This window comes from Podarcis vaucheri (assembly GCF_965113315.1).
Source record: "Podarcis vaucheri genome assembly, chromosome: 2".
Lineage (NCBI taxonomy): Eukaryota > Metazoa > Chordata > Lepidosauria > Squamata > Lacertidae > Podarcis > Podarcis vaucheri.
The window spans coordinates 20205513-20220956 of NC_138760.1; the positions used below are offsets into that span (position 1 = coordinate 20205513).

Genomic DNA, 15444 nt, shown 5'->3' on the forward strand with positions numbered 1-15444 from the left:
TCACAGTCATACTGCTCTCAATTTCCATTGAATATATTTTCTTACCGATATGGATCACAGCGATACCTAAATACAAGCACTTGGGGCTTCTGAAGAGGATGTTGTGGCTGCTTTTTGCTTCTCCTTTGGTCCTGCGATTGCTGTGCCTGAAGTCGTGGCTTGCTTGGTTTAGCATATCGTCTGGACCCAGGCCTGTGGTTTGTCTCCAGACAAACCACAAGCTGTGTAACCACAGTTTGTTCTTGGGCTTACTGGAAGATGCAAATGATGAGCCTGGGTGTGGATGGCATGCTAAGGCAAATCATGGCATAGCTCACAGCAGTGCAGCAGCAGCACGACTGCAATCTTCTATCCAGGAATCTACTTGCTCATGCTTTCATTGAAAGCCGCAGTCTGATTTAGCATTGCGTGTGAACCCGTTCACTGTATTGCATGAATATGGCTTGCAAGGGTATCTGGGTGGAGGGAAGAAGTGTGTTACTCAATTTCTTCTCTGGATTGAATATTGATTGGGTGGGGCATAGTATGTTACTCCTTCACCGTATATTAACATGTTATCTTCTTTTTTAGCGGCCTCCGCCTTCAGCTGAAACTAAGACTTTGACACCAAAGTTTGACTTGCTAGCCTCGAATTTCCCTCCATTGCCTGGCAGCATGATAAAAACACAAGGGGACCCAGTCTTAGAGAGTAGGATGTCGGACGTTGTTAAAGGAATAAGCAAAGAAAAGGTACCTAATCTCAGTGCTTGACCTAATCTCAGAGCAAGAAGGGGAGGTTAGAGTGAGTCTAGTCCTAAACAAGGGCACAGATTGTTAGAAGAGAGCGGGAAGTGGCTGCCTCCCACCAGTCCGGCCCCAAATCCTGTGATGGATAATAAAACAAATGCACCCCTGTCTTGGAATGCTTGCTACACTGTGCATTACCTTGTCTTGCTCCAAGGGGTCCATACAGGAGCACTACATCTAATGGGGCTGAATGTCTGGGTGAGAAATCTGAGCCAGGATTATTTCAGTCACCCTTGTAAATAAGCCCATACAGGTTAGTAGCCTGCAAAATGTTTAGTTGCCTGCTTAGGGGCTCAGAAAAGAGGGAAGGAGAGTGAAGGTCAGGAGGCCAGTGCCCTGGAAGGTGTCACCAGTGATGTTTGCCCCGGGCCTGCCTTTATTTTTTATACTGAATCAGTGCTAGGTACCTGCGTATAGCCACCATTTAAATTTCCCACCATGCCCCTATGTAGCATCGCTTTGGAGCCTGCCACTGCTATCAGCTAAGCCTGCCACAGGGCCCAGTGACAAGAGTTGGAGACCCATTAGATACAAGTTTGCTGAAGGCCCCATCAGACCTGTAACTGGTCCTGTGAAGAGATCTGCCCCCCCTCCCCCAGTAGCTTGCTCTAGGTTTGTACTGAGTATGGAAATGGCTTGCCTCCTCTGAGGGCATATCTAGTTTTCTATTCTTTGAGCATAGGAGGGACTGAGAGCTCCATCCCTCCTCTGCCAATTCCCTCACTCACCTGCATGCAGTTTGTGGCCACTGTGGCTACCAGGCTAGTGCTTTAAATACAAGACTGAGTGTGTGCAGTGCTGGAGTAGACAGGTGCAGCTGCTTTTACAAACTTGTAAAGGATGCATTTTAATGTATGTACTCTGCGGGCTTGATTGAATGACATTCATATTTTAAAATGTTTGTGTGCCCCTTGTTTGTGGCTGTGACTCATGTGAGTTGTTACCTTAGTCTGTATTGTTGAAAACATCGTTTCTTTTGCTTCCTCTAGGAAAACAAAGAGTTGCCAGTCGATTGTATAACATCTACTCAGGAAGAGCAGGGCCAGAGTACTGTTCAGCCTGTCATGAGTGCCAGTTCTCCCTGTGAGATTGATGTTCCTGGATTAAGGTAAGGAGACAAGTTGCACCTGGAACTATGTAGCTGCATTGAAAGGGAAGGGCAAATATATTTATGTTTGTTTTAGTACTAGAGGCATTTTCTGCCAGCAGGCTGTTCAAAGTGACATGCAATCAATAAAAAGAAAACCGTGGGGGAAAGCAAATTACAGGGCAGCTAGTTAGAAGTGTCTCCGGACAGTGCTGGCCCCCGGCCTATAGATGTGAGATGGGCGCACAAACCCCAGAGTCTGTCAAGACTGGCCCGTTCGGGCAGGGGTACCTTTACCTTTACCTTTAGTTAAACGAAAGACAACAGCAAATATTGATAATAGTATGGGTGAAAGTTGCAGCTATACTCAGACTGCCCTGCCCTTTTTCCTTTAATCGATTAATGCTTTGGGTACTCTTCATGTTTGTAAGAACTAGTTCATGGTGCTGCCTATCTCCTCAGATGCCTGGTAACAGATGATTCTGTTTTAAAAGGTACTGTGCAGTAATCTGGGTCCCCATATCTGGTTATACTGAATATCCTTAAAATATGTAAACAATTCCTAAGAGCTCACTTGTGAGTCTTAAGAGCAAGCAGATTAAATGGAGGAACATGGTTGCACTTGGAGCCAGTTCAAACATAATTCTAAGCCAACAATGACTTGGTGCTGATGAGCTTCTGCAGTGAAGATTGAGACCATAGCACACTTCTGGTTTTGCTCTGTTAACCAAGGAGAATCCGTGGTTTGCTTAGTGTTATGTCTGAATCTGGGCTCGTAGTTTGTTTCCCCTAGAAAAGCCACAGGTGGTAAACCCGAGAAACAAGCCTTTGCCTACAGCTTGGGGTTTGAAGTGAGACAAATCACGAGCCTGATTTTAGACCTAATACTATACTAAACCAAACCATAGCTTAGTCCTGGGTAGCACTGCCAGACCAGGGGAGGAGAGCGGTGGCTACACCCACATATTTGTGGCCCACCCACATATTGGCTTGTTTTGTGCCAAGCCATTTATTTGGCTTTACATTCCATGCAAACTGGGCTATTGTATTTTAATGTTTGTCAGACAAATGAATATAAAAACAATGAAAAAAATGTGTTGCTCATACGACTAGTGCATAACAGAACAAAAAAGGAGCAGGACCTATGATGTTATGATTAATTGTGTGGGAGTGGGCTGGCATTGTGTGTGATGATGCGTTCAACATGCACACAGGGAAGGGAGCATATGGAATCTGTGCCCCCTGCCTTTAGATATGTTCCCATACCTGGAAAATGATTGCTTTGGATGCAAGAAATCATTTTCAAGAAGCCCAGCTAGTTCCTGTGCAAGGTGTAATATCAAACTCTCATTGGATTTACCAGTGCCACTCAACCAGATAAGTTGGAAGAGGTCCAAGCGCAAAAAGAGGTTGCAAGCCAGACTTCGCCACCTTCACCTGTGTGCCCCCTCAGTACTGTAAAATCACCTAGGACAAACGCCACTTCATCTACAACCAGTACGAACACGATGCCTACTGTGACAGTACAGGTAAGGGTGTCTGCTTTCAATGACTTTAAGAAACACCTCCAAGCCTTGGGGAATGTGGGAATTTCACCCCAGTATTTGCAGTGAAGGTTTGTGTTCGGATGGAGGGGGCTGTTGAAAAAAATAATAAAATAAACTTTTGCATTGACTGAAGAGAAACTACAGTGGTACCTCGGGTTACATACGCTTCAGGTTACAGACTCCGCTAACCCAGAAATATTACCTCAGGTTAAGAACTTTGCTTCAGGATGAGAACAGAAATCGTGCTCTGGCGATGCGGTGGCAGCAGGAGGCCCCATTAGCTAAAGTGGTGGTTCAGGTTAAGAACAGGTTCAGGTTAAGAACGGGCCTCCAGAACGAATTAAGTACTTAACCCAAGGTACCACTGTACTTGGTTTTTCTTTTAAAATGCTCTCCAGCATGTTGTCCTTTTGTATTCTGGCACACTAAAACCTTTCTCTTTGACACCCAAAGCAACCCCGGAAGCTCAGCTACGCTGAAGTCTGCCAGAAACCCCCAAAAGAGATGGCTCCAGTTCCTGTTCAGCCGCTTAGGGAGCTGCGTACCAATGTAACCTCTCCTGCCAAAACAGAAGAAAACGGCACCCATGAAAGAGCTGGAGAGAAGGCGTGCGAAAAACCTGAAGGACGGGTTAAGGACTTTGCGGTCTTCAGGGGCAACGGGCCTCCCAAGGGAGCCGCAGGAAAAATCAGGGAACAGAGGCGCCAATGTGGACGTAGGTCTTCTCCTCAGGGAGCGCCTCGGCGTGTTGGCAAGGAACAGTACGTGCCACCACGATCACCAAAGGAAAATTGATCAAACTTTTTATTTAATCATAACTATGGACTAATGAGCAGTAGAGGAGAAACTGGCCAGCTGTGAGAAATTCAAATGTGGGGAAAGCGGACACTGAATTCAAGAGCACAGAGTTTGCGGTGTGAGAGTGCTTGAAGAGGTCCCAATATTCATCTCAAAGTGATATATAAAATGCTGGAGGAATTGAATCAATATAAATATGATAAAAGATTATAATTTTTGTAACTTTTTTTTGTTTTAATTTGCAGCGGGTTTCCTGCCTGAAGGTAGAGTCTTGGGTTATGAATTAGTTTGTTGAAAATGAGGAACAAATACATACACACGATAGCATGTTCCTCACCTGGAGAAAGAAGAGGCAAAATATTTTTTTCCCTTTTTTTCTTTTTTGAAAAAAGCATTTCTGTAAAAGTTATAAATTACTTTTTAAATCTATTTAATGTACGGCTTGTAGGATGATGTGTATGCCATTAATGGCCTTGCATTACAAATCAGCCCCAAAACTGACATGCTTGGTCAGTATGAATGAGTGTAGCCACATACTTGTTACGTCATGATTTAGTCACTGCTGATAACTGAATGTACTACTGTAGTATTTTGTGTTTTGGAAATGTAGTATTTGAACTTACTAATTTTGGTCAGCTTTTAAAACTCTATTTTACTTTGGATTATACAAACAGCAAGATTAGTAAACGAATAGTGGGCAAGGTTTTAATTTGTACTTGCTTTCCCCCTAATTAGGGATTGCATTATTTTTATTTCCCCCCACTGCTTTAGTATTTTTCTCTAAATCTTTATTACAGAATTATGCACGTCTAGCTGGAATAGTCGTTCCAGTACTGATGCAGGACTAATACAGAAAAAGTGTACAGCAGTCCTTTTCTTGGTATCACATTTAATGACCTTGGATTTTCATCTCTTCAGTATGCTTAATTGTGTAGAAGTGAGGCAAGTCGGTTTGAAGTTTGGCCTTGCTATGATACATGGATGGGCCTCTAGAGTGACTTGCATTGATAGATACTGTATATTGAAAAAGCTCTTTCTACTGAAAAAAGCACTTCATACTATACTGGAAATCAGGTTTTGTGTAGAGGGCAGACTTTTAAAACAGCAAGTTTGGTAACTAGGTTTCCTCGGTTTTTTAGAGGTGATAGCCATGGAAACTTCCAAGTTAGTCTGGAGAACATTGGAGAGGATTTTTACATAGCTTTATGTTAATTAGATTAACAACATTGTGTAACGAGCAGTCTGGGTTATAAGCTGGTAACTGTAGTAAGTCATAAAAGGAATAGGAAAGCTACAACAAGTTAAATCTGCCAAAATCTGCATGCTAGGGTTCAAGGTTCTGTTTTAAAGTGTTAGGGGAAAGTATCTTGCAACAACAAAGTGTACCTTTCTTTAGTTAATAGCAAGTATAACAAATCTAAAGTTGTTAGTTGTGAACACTGGAAAATGCAGTTGCGAGATACTACCACATCCTAGTTTATATATGCTAGTGATAACTTTAAAATGTCAGTGGCAGATAAATAATTTAACTGTGAAAATGTTCATCTTCTGATTTTCTTAGCCAGATAACCCTTGGCAATTTTTACTCAGTAGGCATTCTCTATCAATGGCTTTGAGAACACTCATATCTATTTTTATAAGTATATAAATATATATATAAAGTTAGATTTGTCATTTCTCTAACTTATTATTCAGCTTGGCAATCACTTTTTTATTTGATTGAAAAGTGTATATGTACTTACATAGTTGATATTCTTTTTTTCTATGCATGTTATTAATCATTACTCATTTTAAAGTACATGTGCTGGGTTTGGCAGTCTTTAAATTTACACAAATCATTGATCACATCTGTTAACACAGAAACCCATTTTGGTTTACTCATAATGCTATTTTTGTATGGACATAACCCACAAAAGGTGAAAAATATTTAAAAGTGTTAAGAACGCTGCAAAATGTATGGAAGAGTACTTCAAAAATTCTTTTTTTTAAGATCATAAATCTAATTACTGCACTTGGATTGGAAAAAAAGGTTGAACTGCGACAGTTATCCTTAGGGTAGACACGTATTGTGACATTACAAACTAAAGATGTATTTGAATTTATAAGAGCCGACAGGAATTCTGGAAATATATATATGGTTGTCTGTCATTCAGAGAGAATGTAGTTGCTTGGAAAGGGGCTAGTCAAAACAAATTACCTGGCAATGTGAGTGTGTGAAACCTAACCCTGCGTTATGTATCCACGTATGGGTAGAATCTTTGTTCAAAAGCAGATCAACTTGAAAGTGTAGCTCTTTGCTCTTTTGGATGTTAAAAAAATAGAGCTCACAATTGCTTTCTTGTGGGTTAAAAATCTTGACCTATGGAAGGGATGTGTTATACACCCTGAGTGTGTGTGTGTGTGTGTGTGTGAGAGAGAGAGAGAGAGAGTGTGAGTTATGGCTCTTGTGCAATGTATGTGTTAAGTGTGTAAAAACAGCTTTTTCCAGTGTAAAGTTGCTACTCTTGAGGGCTCAATATTTGGTAACTATCAACTCAATTAACATAGCCTCCCCCCTCCCCAATTCTACTATAAACTTTTAGGTTTAGAGGAAATAATTAAGTAAATGCAACTGTTAAAAAGAGAGCGAACAGTGTGTGCTGTTAACTTTTCTTGCAGTTATTGCATGATTAGAAACTTATCTGGGCTCACTATTGCTCTTGTCCATTCTCAGGCAGTGTCTTGAGTCTCCATCCATCAGTCTTCCCATATTACTTTGGAAACAAGAAATAACATCTTTAGAACTGGATTCACTGCTGGCAATTCTGCTGTTTTATTGTAAGAATGTTGAATGTGGCAGTGCTTGTTTTCTGCATAGTTTTGCATTAAAGTGTTAATGGACAAAGCATTCTTATAGTTACTGGGAAATTGAGGCAGTGAACAACAACATGTCAACCCTTGTCCTTTGTCTATTAAAAAATACTGGATGAATGTAATATATACCGGCATAGCCTGTACTGGTAAAATAACCAAAACAAGCATTTTCATTGTAAATATTGAAACAGTGGAGATGAAGCTGATGTTTGCATTTCATCCATAAAACATCAGTGTCAAAGCTGTCTACCTAAATGCCATTACCTTTCACCTTAAAGGTCAGTAATGGACAGACATGCCTGTTGAGTCTTATCAGTTGAAATAATAATTCATTATAATGGCAAACAGCTTTCAGTTTCCTCAACTCTTATTTGTTGGTGATTTTATGAGTGTTCTGAGTTTTCCTCCTTTCATGTTTTTAGGATTGGTAAATAACTCTGGGTCCTATTATTGTACTTATGTTCTGGAAGGGAAAAAAGGGGGAGATACTCCGTTGGCAAGGAACTTAATATTCCGGCTTTCTTTTCTTTTTTTGATTTAGCTTGGCAGAAAGTGTGATGCAGATTTAGCAGTAGGTTAAATTAAACCCATCTTACTGACCAGAAGAAAACTTAAAAGATGAAACTGGGGCAGATCAGTAGCAATTAAGTGACTTAAGCAATGCTTTTATTGTAGTAAAATAGCTATGGCCTTACTATTTCATCAATATCGGCTAAATGTCTGAATATGTTCACTCTTTTTACTGTTACCCAAGTGAATATTCACATGAGAGAAAAAAAATACCTGCTACATGTGTACAGATTTCAAATTTGTAAAATGCAGCATTATATACAGACAAAATGCAACAGAAATGCACTTTGGGTTGGGGGAGCTTAAACTTTTGTAAATTGTGATTACAACAAATATGCAATAGGTTTTTTTCTTTAACTTTTGATATTTCCTTCTGAAACATAAGATTGTTACCATTAATCTTTAATGGCCTATCATGCTCTTATGTGTGTGTATGTATGTGTGTTTGAGAGAGAGCAGATATTATTTGTGTGGGTTTCCTTTAGGATGGTACATTTCATTTAAAAAATATTCTTTGGATGAAAGTTAGCTGGGTCTCCAGCTCTGGACTCTGGAAGACATCTGATGAGTGTATTAATGTAGGTTTCAGAGGATATTAAATGGAAACTAATCGGTCTTCAAAGTAACCTGTAACAGCTTCAAGAATTTTATATTTAATAGCTGGAGGGTGTGTGTTTTTTACAGAAGATTGTCATGGATAAAATCCCCCCCTCAAATATATTTCTGATGTAACTGGCTAGTGCACAAATGGTTTCAGTTCTTCAGTCAAAACCACTCAGCTATGTCTCTCCTGGAAAAGTTTGGTTTCTGATATTTATATTCTCACTTTTCTGTGAGACTTCTGTTTAAAAAAAAAAAGAAGTAGTAATTATCTGGATTCTCTACTTTGTCAGTTTGGTTTATTCCTGTTGTCAAAGCTGTCTAAAACAAAAATGTGTAAAGTAGGTTCATGCTTAATTGTTAAAATTATACATGTATTTGTATTTGTTTTTGACATTGCCAAGGTGCTATGGGAAACTGAAATAACCGTTAGAAGGAAATAATAAAATCCACCTTAAAAAGACACACATCCTTTGTCCAGATGCTAAATGACTTGGTATGCCGAATAAGTGGAAGACTTATTACTCAAAACCACTAACCGATCAAAACGGAAGGACGGGCAGGAACTATATGCCTGAAGCTAATTGTTGAGACACTCCTAAATAGGTGGATCTTAAATGCCGTTATGGCAGACAGGCTACTTTGGATGTTGGTTCTTACCCATACGGTTAATTAACTACATCGGGAGTATAGTTTTAGATTGGGAAGGCTAACCTGTGGCGCTCCAGATGATGTTGCCTCCCAGTCAGCATGGGCAGTGGTTGGGGATTTTGGGAGTTGTAGTCCAAGAACATCTGGAGAACCATAAATCTGCCCCCCCCCCCGCTATAGAGGACGTATAAGTCAACAGCATTCATTCTTTTAAATTTCACCCTGAAACATAAAGCCAATACTTCAGTTGGCCAGTCTGACCCAGTACAATGGAAACTATGACTTCTGTCCTCACCGATGTTATTTCACTTTGGTTTTTATCCTGTGTTGTTTTTTTACAATAGAACTACATGTAGTTGGAGCCTCACCAACTACTCAAAATCGTTCAGTTTGAAAGGGAGGGCTGTTGCAAAGGAGGGAGGGAACAGTAGGGTGGTTTTTCTGTCTTCCCCAGGAGGGGCAAAAACAACTTGGTGATGGCACGGCTTTCCGCACAAAGATTGTAAGAAGAGTTGAGTCACTTCATTCCTCCCTGCTTTGAATTGTGGTGTTTGTAAAATTATGGGAAGTTGGGGGGGAAACCACAGACCTACATCCTATGACAGCCTAAGTGAATATTCCCCACAACTACATGAGATGCTTGTTAGATTTACACTTTTGCTAGTCGTTGCCTGATGATTTATGGAAAAGCAAACTCCATTTGACAACATTCTTTGTGGAACCTCCATTGAAAGGTTTGTGAATGTACTGGCACAGCAGTGATAAACCCGCTGCTTATTTTGTGCGTTGTATAAAACGGCATATATGGGTTTTTCCAGTCTTCACATGCAGAAGGGGATCAGTTTGCCAGTTTTATTGATTTGCTATAAGAAATACACATACCTGAACAAATAATGTATAAAAATTATTCTACAATTAAGGTAACATAAGTTGCAAAACTTGGTTATTTGTATTAAAACATTTCCTCAAGTATTTCCCTATTTGTTTCCATCATGTACCTTGTCACAAAGTGTGAAAAGTCTGGGGGAAGCCTCAATTCCTGGCTACATTTTATAGATGAGGATTCATTACCACACAAATTAGCATTGATTTCAGCCTTACTATGAAAACCAGGAATGGGGAACCTTCATACATAACTGTTTTACAACTTGTCACTTATGTTGGCTGATGGGAACTGGAATCGACACACCTGGAGGACCACAAATTTCCTGTCCTGGAGTAAGCAAAGGAGTCTCAAATGAGCAAAGGAATCTAGTTAGTGGTTTGAGATTTAAATGCAGTTTGTGAGTGATTTTGACAATATATTGAGACGCACAACATCGCATATCAACCCTGTCTATTAAAGTGGAATAAAAGATACTTTCTACTCAATCCTGGAGTCCACAAGCACTACTGTGCACTTGAACACCCCAGTTGCTGCTTGCCAAGGCCCCCTGCCCCACCCCAAAGCAGCTTGCTTCAAACACAAAAAGGTGGTTACAGAGGCATTGATATTTTGACTTTTTGGAGGTGAGTGATTATGAGCATTTGCCAGGTTTTTCATGTCCATGACACTTCATCAATTTTCTAAAATGTGTTGGCCCGAAAAGGTTAACAACTTGCTAATCCCTCCCACGTTGCTTACTCAATTCCTGATCAATCATTCCTGTTCTTGAGCATTGTGTTTCTGTGGTAGGCATTGGTCTTACAGCATTGCCAGAAGCGACCTTGACTTCCAGTCAGGTTTCCTGCATGCATGTCACCATTGAGCATGCTGGCTAGGAGGCTGGATCCTGTACCTGTCGGATGGCCACAGAGTATGAGAGTGCCTGTGGACGTGACCAAGGCAGTGTAGACATCGCTGCAACAGAAGTGTGAACATTCTGGGAATGTGGGCTTGGGAGAGCACATCTTTTTCCCCCAACTGTACTGCCATGTGATGCTCCAAATCTCCTTGACTTTGCACGTATTGAAGATGTTGAGGCGTCACTTCAAGGAGATCAACATGCCCCCGACTCACTTCCATAAAGCAACATGCAAGGCAGACCTTTCATCTTAATATTGGTCATTAGCAATCCCGGGGCTAAAACAAACTTGAGCTACGCTTGTGGGGTGACCCACTTCAGTGCTTCTAGAGCCCAGACCCTATTTTCCAGGGACCGTTCTGGATTTACAGAAGCCTTCCTGGATTCTGATTTAATCGTGGAATGTCCCGCTTTTCCTCATGACACCCCTATTTTCATCAAATAAATATTGGAGGGTATGGAGTCATGCGATCCTCGAGTCAAGGAGATAACTAGACAACTTTTCAAAGACATCTGAAGGCAGCCCTGTATAGTGAAGTCTTCTCATGTTTAGTGTTTTAGGTTTTATATACAGTGGTACCTCGGGTTACATACGCTTCAGGTTACAGACTCCGCTAACCCAGAAATAGTGCTTCAGGTTAAGAACTTGGCTTCAGGATGAGAACAGAAATCGTGCTCCAGTGGCGCAGCGGCAGCAGGAGGCCCCATTAGCTAAAGTGGTGCTTCAGGTTAATAACAGTTTCAGGTTAAGAACGGACCTCCAGAATGAATTAAGTACTTAACCCAAGGTACCACTGTAGAGTGGTACCTCAGTTTAAGAACAGTCCTGTTTACGAACAATTTGGTTTACAAACTCTGCAAAAATGGCAGTAGTGTCCCGGTTTGAGAACTTTACCTCGGTCTAAGAATGGAATCCAAAGGTGCTGGTGGCAGGAAGCCTCATTAGGGAAAGCTTGCCTCTGTTCAAGAACAGTTTCGGTTTAAGAACGGACTTCCGGAATGGATTAAGTTCGTAAACCAAGGTACCACTGTACGTTGGAAGCTGCCCAGAGTGGCTAGAGCAACCCAGTCTGATGTGCGAGGTATTATTAGTTAGTGCTTTTTTTCAGGGCTTACTCAAGGGTACACAGTAAAAAGGTAAAGGGACCATTAGATCCAGTCGTGACCGACTCTGGGGTTGCAGTGCTCATCTGGCTTTATTGGCCAAGGGAGCCGGCGTACAGCTTCCTGGTTATGTGGCCAGCATGATTAAGCCGCTCCTGGCGAACCAGAGCAGCGCACGGAAACACCGTTTACCTTCCCGGCGGAGCGGTACCTATTTATCTGCTTGCACTTTGACGTGCTTTTGAAATGCTAGATGGGCAGGAGCTGGGACAGAGCAACAGGAGCTCACCCTGTCATGGGGATTCGAACCACCGACGACAAGTCCTAGGCTCTGTGGTTTAACCCACAGCGCCACCCGCATCTATTTTTTGTTGCTGTTAAAAAGTTTGCCTCTTACTGTAACAACTTCATGGTCATTACCAGCACCCATTTTTCTAGAAAAAAGCTCCTCCTCCTCTCCCTAGTGCTTTTTCTCAGGGGGTTACTCAACGGCATGCAGTACCAGAACCTATTTTGTGTTGTTGTTACAGTAGGAGCCAAACTTTTTAACAACTTGTATTTTTCTAGAAAAATGCACTTCTTGAATAGGACGTCCTTATTTTCATTGGAGAAATGTTGGAGGCATAGGACCCATCTTCTGGGGGCTCTGGGGACTTTGACGCCCCCATAAAATATATGAAGGGGTCTGACTGACCACCCCCTGAAAAAACAAGTTGATGGCATTCCCATTGAAACTTTGCACTGCGTCACGTGGGCGACGGTACCCCAATATTTTACATCAAGTTGGGAGGATATGGAAGCTTCTGGAAATGCCTCACAAGCGCCATACCAATGCTAAGCGCTTTCTTCAGAAGGGAAGCATGGCCCGAGCGAACGCCGCGCGTTTGTCCGAGGCGGCCAGCGGAGGTCGCCCGCGGCCTAGCTAGCCGTGGCGCCTTCGACGGCTAGGCCTAGCCCTGCCTGAGGCGGCGCTCGCTCGCTTCGCGCGGTGGTGGCGGCGCCGCTGCTGCTGCTGCTGCTGCTGCTGCCGGAGCCCGGGCTGGGCCTGCCCGCCTCCCGCCTTTCCCATGTGACCTAGCCGGGGCTCAGCTCGGCTGCGGGGAAGAGGACGAGGCGGCGGCGCTCGGAGGCGAAGGAGGAGAGCGGAGGAGGAGGAGCACGGCCATGGCGGCGGGCGCCGTTGCTTGGCGCGGCGGGATCCGGAGCCCTCAGCGCTGAGGGGAGGAAGGAGGAGGAGCCGCCGCCGCTGCTGCCGCCGCCGCCGGAGTCGGCCACTTTTCCCTCCCCATCATGGCTGAGCCGCCAGGCGGTAACGGCGCCGTCTCTCCGCCGGCCAGCTTGCCCCGGGAGGTCCGCGAGCAGCTCGCCGAGCTGGAGCTGGAGCTCTCGGAAGGTGAGCCTCTTCTTTCCAGGGCGGGAACGGAGAGAGGGCGAAAGGGGATCGGAGCCCTTCTCCCCTTCCCTTCCCTCTCCTGGCACCTTTCCATCGATCGCCCCCTGTTTGGCTAAGCAGAGGGCATTTCCCCCCTTCGGTTTTGGGGGCAGTGATGGTGGTGGTGGCGGAGGAGGAGGAGGAAGGAGAAGAGGGCCGTTTCTCTCCTTTTCCTAATCCTGCGCTCTTTGCAACCTCCCGTTTCCCCCTTCTCTAGATAATGGCGTTTTCTTCCTCGTTTAGGGTTAGCATGGAGCTGTTAGAGAGTGTGCAAACGAGCCTTTGGGTTTCTTAATTCTTCTTAAGTGTGTTGCGTGCGTGTGCTTTTCATTTTTTTTATTGGCTTTCAACTACAATCCAATAATAGCCTCGTTGTAGCAATACCAGTTTATAATACAATTATTATTATCAGTAGTTCAAATATCGAATTTTATCATTTAGATAAGGTGGTGCCCCCCCCACGTGCTAGAATTGATGGCTTGGTTATTTGCTATATTTCTGCATTCCAAAATGTTACTAGTTTCCATAATAACCCCTTATACAACAACTGCAATATTAATAACTTCGGTTTGTGTTGACACAATAAATGATTTATAAAACTGCAAGTGAGGAACTCAAACTATATCCTTGGTCTTCCTATATGTGGCAATTATTCTGTCTATGGTGTTTCTTACTGTTGTGCTTCCCATTTTCTGCTCCTTTTCTTTATTTCTCTCTCTGTGTGTGTGTGAGAGAGAGAGAGAGAGATTTCCATTTTCTGCTCCTTTACTTCTGCTCCTTTGCCTTCCCTTAGTCTGTATTAATTTTCCCAAGGCACACAAGAGATTTCCTCCTCCTTCATTCCCTTCCCTCCCCCCCCATCCGCACTCACATGCCCCCTGTGTGACTTCATTGTGAGTTGAAGCTTGCACCTTAGCACTTACATTGTTAAGTTCTCTTTCTTTGCAGTCCCTTTGCCACTGTTAGTCAGTGGAAATGGGTAGGCCGCTACCTCATTGCCACCTTGCTCATACTGTAATCCATTGGGGTGCAGAAGCGTCTCTGAATCTTCCCTGGCTTGTGGTAGATGCTGGTCTTGGTGACATCTGCAAATGCACAAAGCTAAACATTGTATTGAGCTGTGGGGGTTCCCTGTAGCCCGTTGCTCAGCCTTATAGCATGCATGGGTTGTTGCTGCACTTTATGTACTTCTCCTTGGTTGTTTAAAATACTGCATGCATTGTGCAAATGATACCCACGTTAGGGGTAGGGTGGGCATCCCTTCTGACTCCTCAGCAGTGTGCCTGTCAGTGAGCATCACTGAAGTGTGGGGAGAGTGTGACTGAGCTGATGGGGCTTGGGTTCTCCATTTCTGGATCAGATCCCCTTTGGATCCTTTATTGTAATATAAAATCCCTCACCCACCCTTCTGTTACACACTTATCTGTCATCTGGCCTTCTTCTGATTTGCTACTTTCCACCAAGCCTGACAGTTCAGTAGGTATGGGGGAAAAAAATCTGTGTTTGCTTAAAATACTTGTTTAGAAATATTTCCATGGCTCTGTCCTTTGAAAAGGGGCTACGAGAGCTGTCTTGGAGTAGTAAATCTCCCCTTTTTCAAATGCCCTTGGGTAGCTTGCTCTATGTATGAGTGAGAGAGAGCTCTAAGCCTTTCTTACAGTTTGAGGGAAGAGACTGACCTGATGCTCGCTCCCTTCCCCCCCTTCTGCCTTGCCCTTTATATCATGTAAATGTACCAATTTTAATGTGTTTCTGTAGATGGTTTCCTCTTCTGTTTAGTTCCCTGTCATCTTATGGGTTTTAATAGCTCCTTCAAGGAAAAAATCAACTGCTTTTTATGAGGTGTACATGTGGGTGAGGAGTCTCGGATAACAATGAGGGGTGGGGGGAGCATAATGTATTTTCCATGTGACCTGTGCAAGCTGTTTCATGCAGCTGTAATCAGTTAACAGAAAGTTCCTGTTTATGCTAAAAACAAAACCTTAAATTGTGTTTGAGCCATAAATGGCACATTTCCTCTTTTCTTTTCTGTGGTTGCATTTTTTTTTAGTCTCCATGTTGAGCTTTCTGCACACTGGCTGTTAAGCTATTGTCCTCAGTTTTCTTGAAAATGACGCCCATAGATGGTTTTTGCAGAACAGAAGACACTGTGTGTTGAAGTTGAGAGACAAGGACTGACTGCATAGGGGGAGGAATAAGAGATGTCATTTTTACAGGGTATACATTCTCTCT

General features: G+C 43.0%; 2 protein-coding genes and 1 long non-coding RNA gene across 11 annotated transcripts in view; 2 read left to right on the forward strand and 1 right to left on the reverse strand.

Annotated features, from left to right (window-relative positions):
• LARP4 (La ribonucleoprotein 4) overlaps positions 1-8708 on the forward strand; it is a 40873-nt gene extending 32165 nt beyond the window's left edge. For all 9 annotated transcript variants that reach the window (XM_082212475.1, XM_082212478.1, XM_082212474.1 and 6 more), the window contains 4 exons: positions 571-729; positions 1776-1894; positions 3237-3402; positions 3874-8708. In XM_082212475.1, coding sequence (XP_082068601.1) covers positions 571-729; positions 1776-1894; positions 3237-3402; positions 3874-4215 — 786 coding nt within the window. In that variant the 3' untranslated portion in view covers positions 4216-8708. The remainder of the gene's footprint in view (positions 1-570; positions 730-1775; positions 1895-3236; positions 3403-3873) is intronic.
• On the reverse strand, positions 8492-11515 carry LOC309526711. Its single transcript, XR_014216869.1, has 2 exons — positions 10605-11515; positions 8492-10558 (listed from the first exon to the last, which is right to left on the reverse strand). It is a non-coding gene; the product is annotated as an uncharacterized lncRNA (long non-coding RNA).
• Positions 11516-12784: 1269 nt separating this feature from the next.
• Positions 12785-15444, forward strand: part of DIP2B (disco interacting protein 2 homolog B) — a 191883-nt gene continuing 189223 nt past the window's right edge. Inside the window, exon 1 of the mRNA XM_082212954.1 lies at positions 12785-13173. Within this exon, the coding sequence (XP_082069080.1) occupies positions 13071-13173 (103 nt within the window). The 5' untranslated portion in view covers positions 12785-13070. The remainder of the gene's footprint in view (positions 13174-15444) is intronic.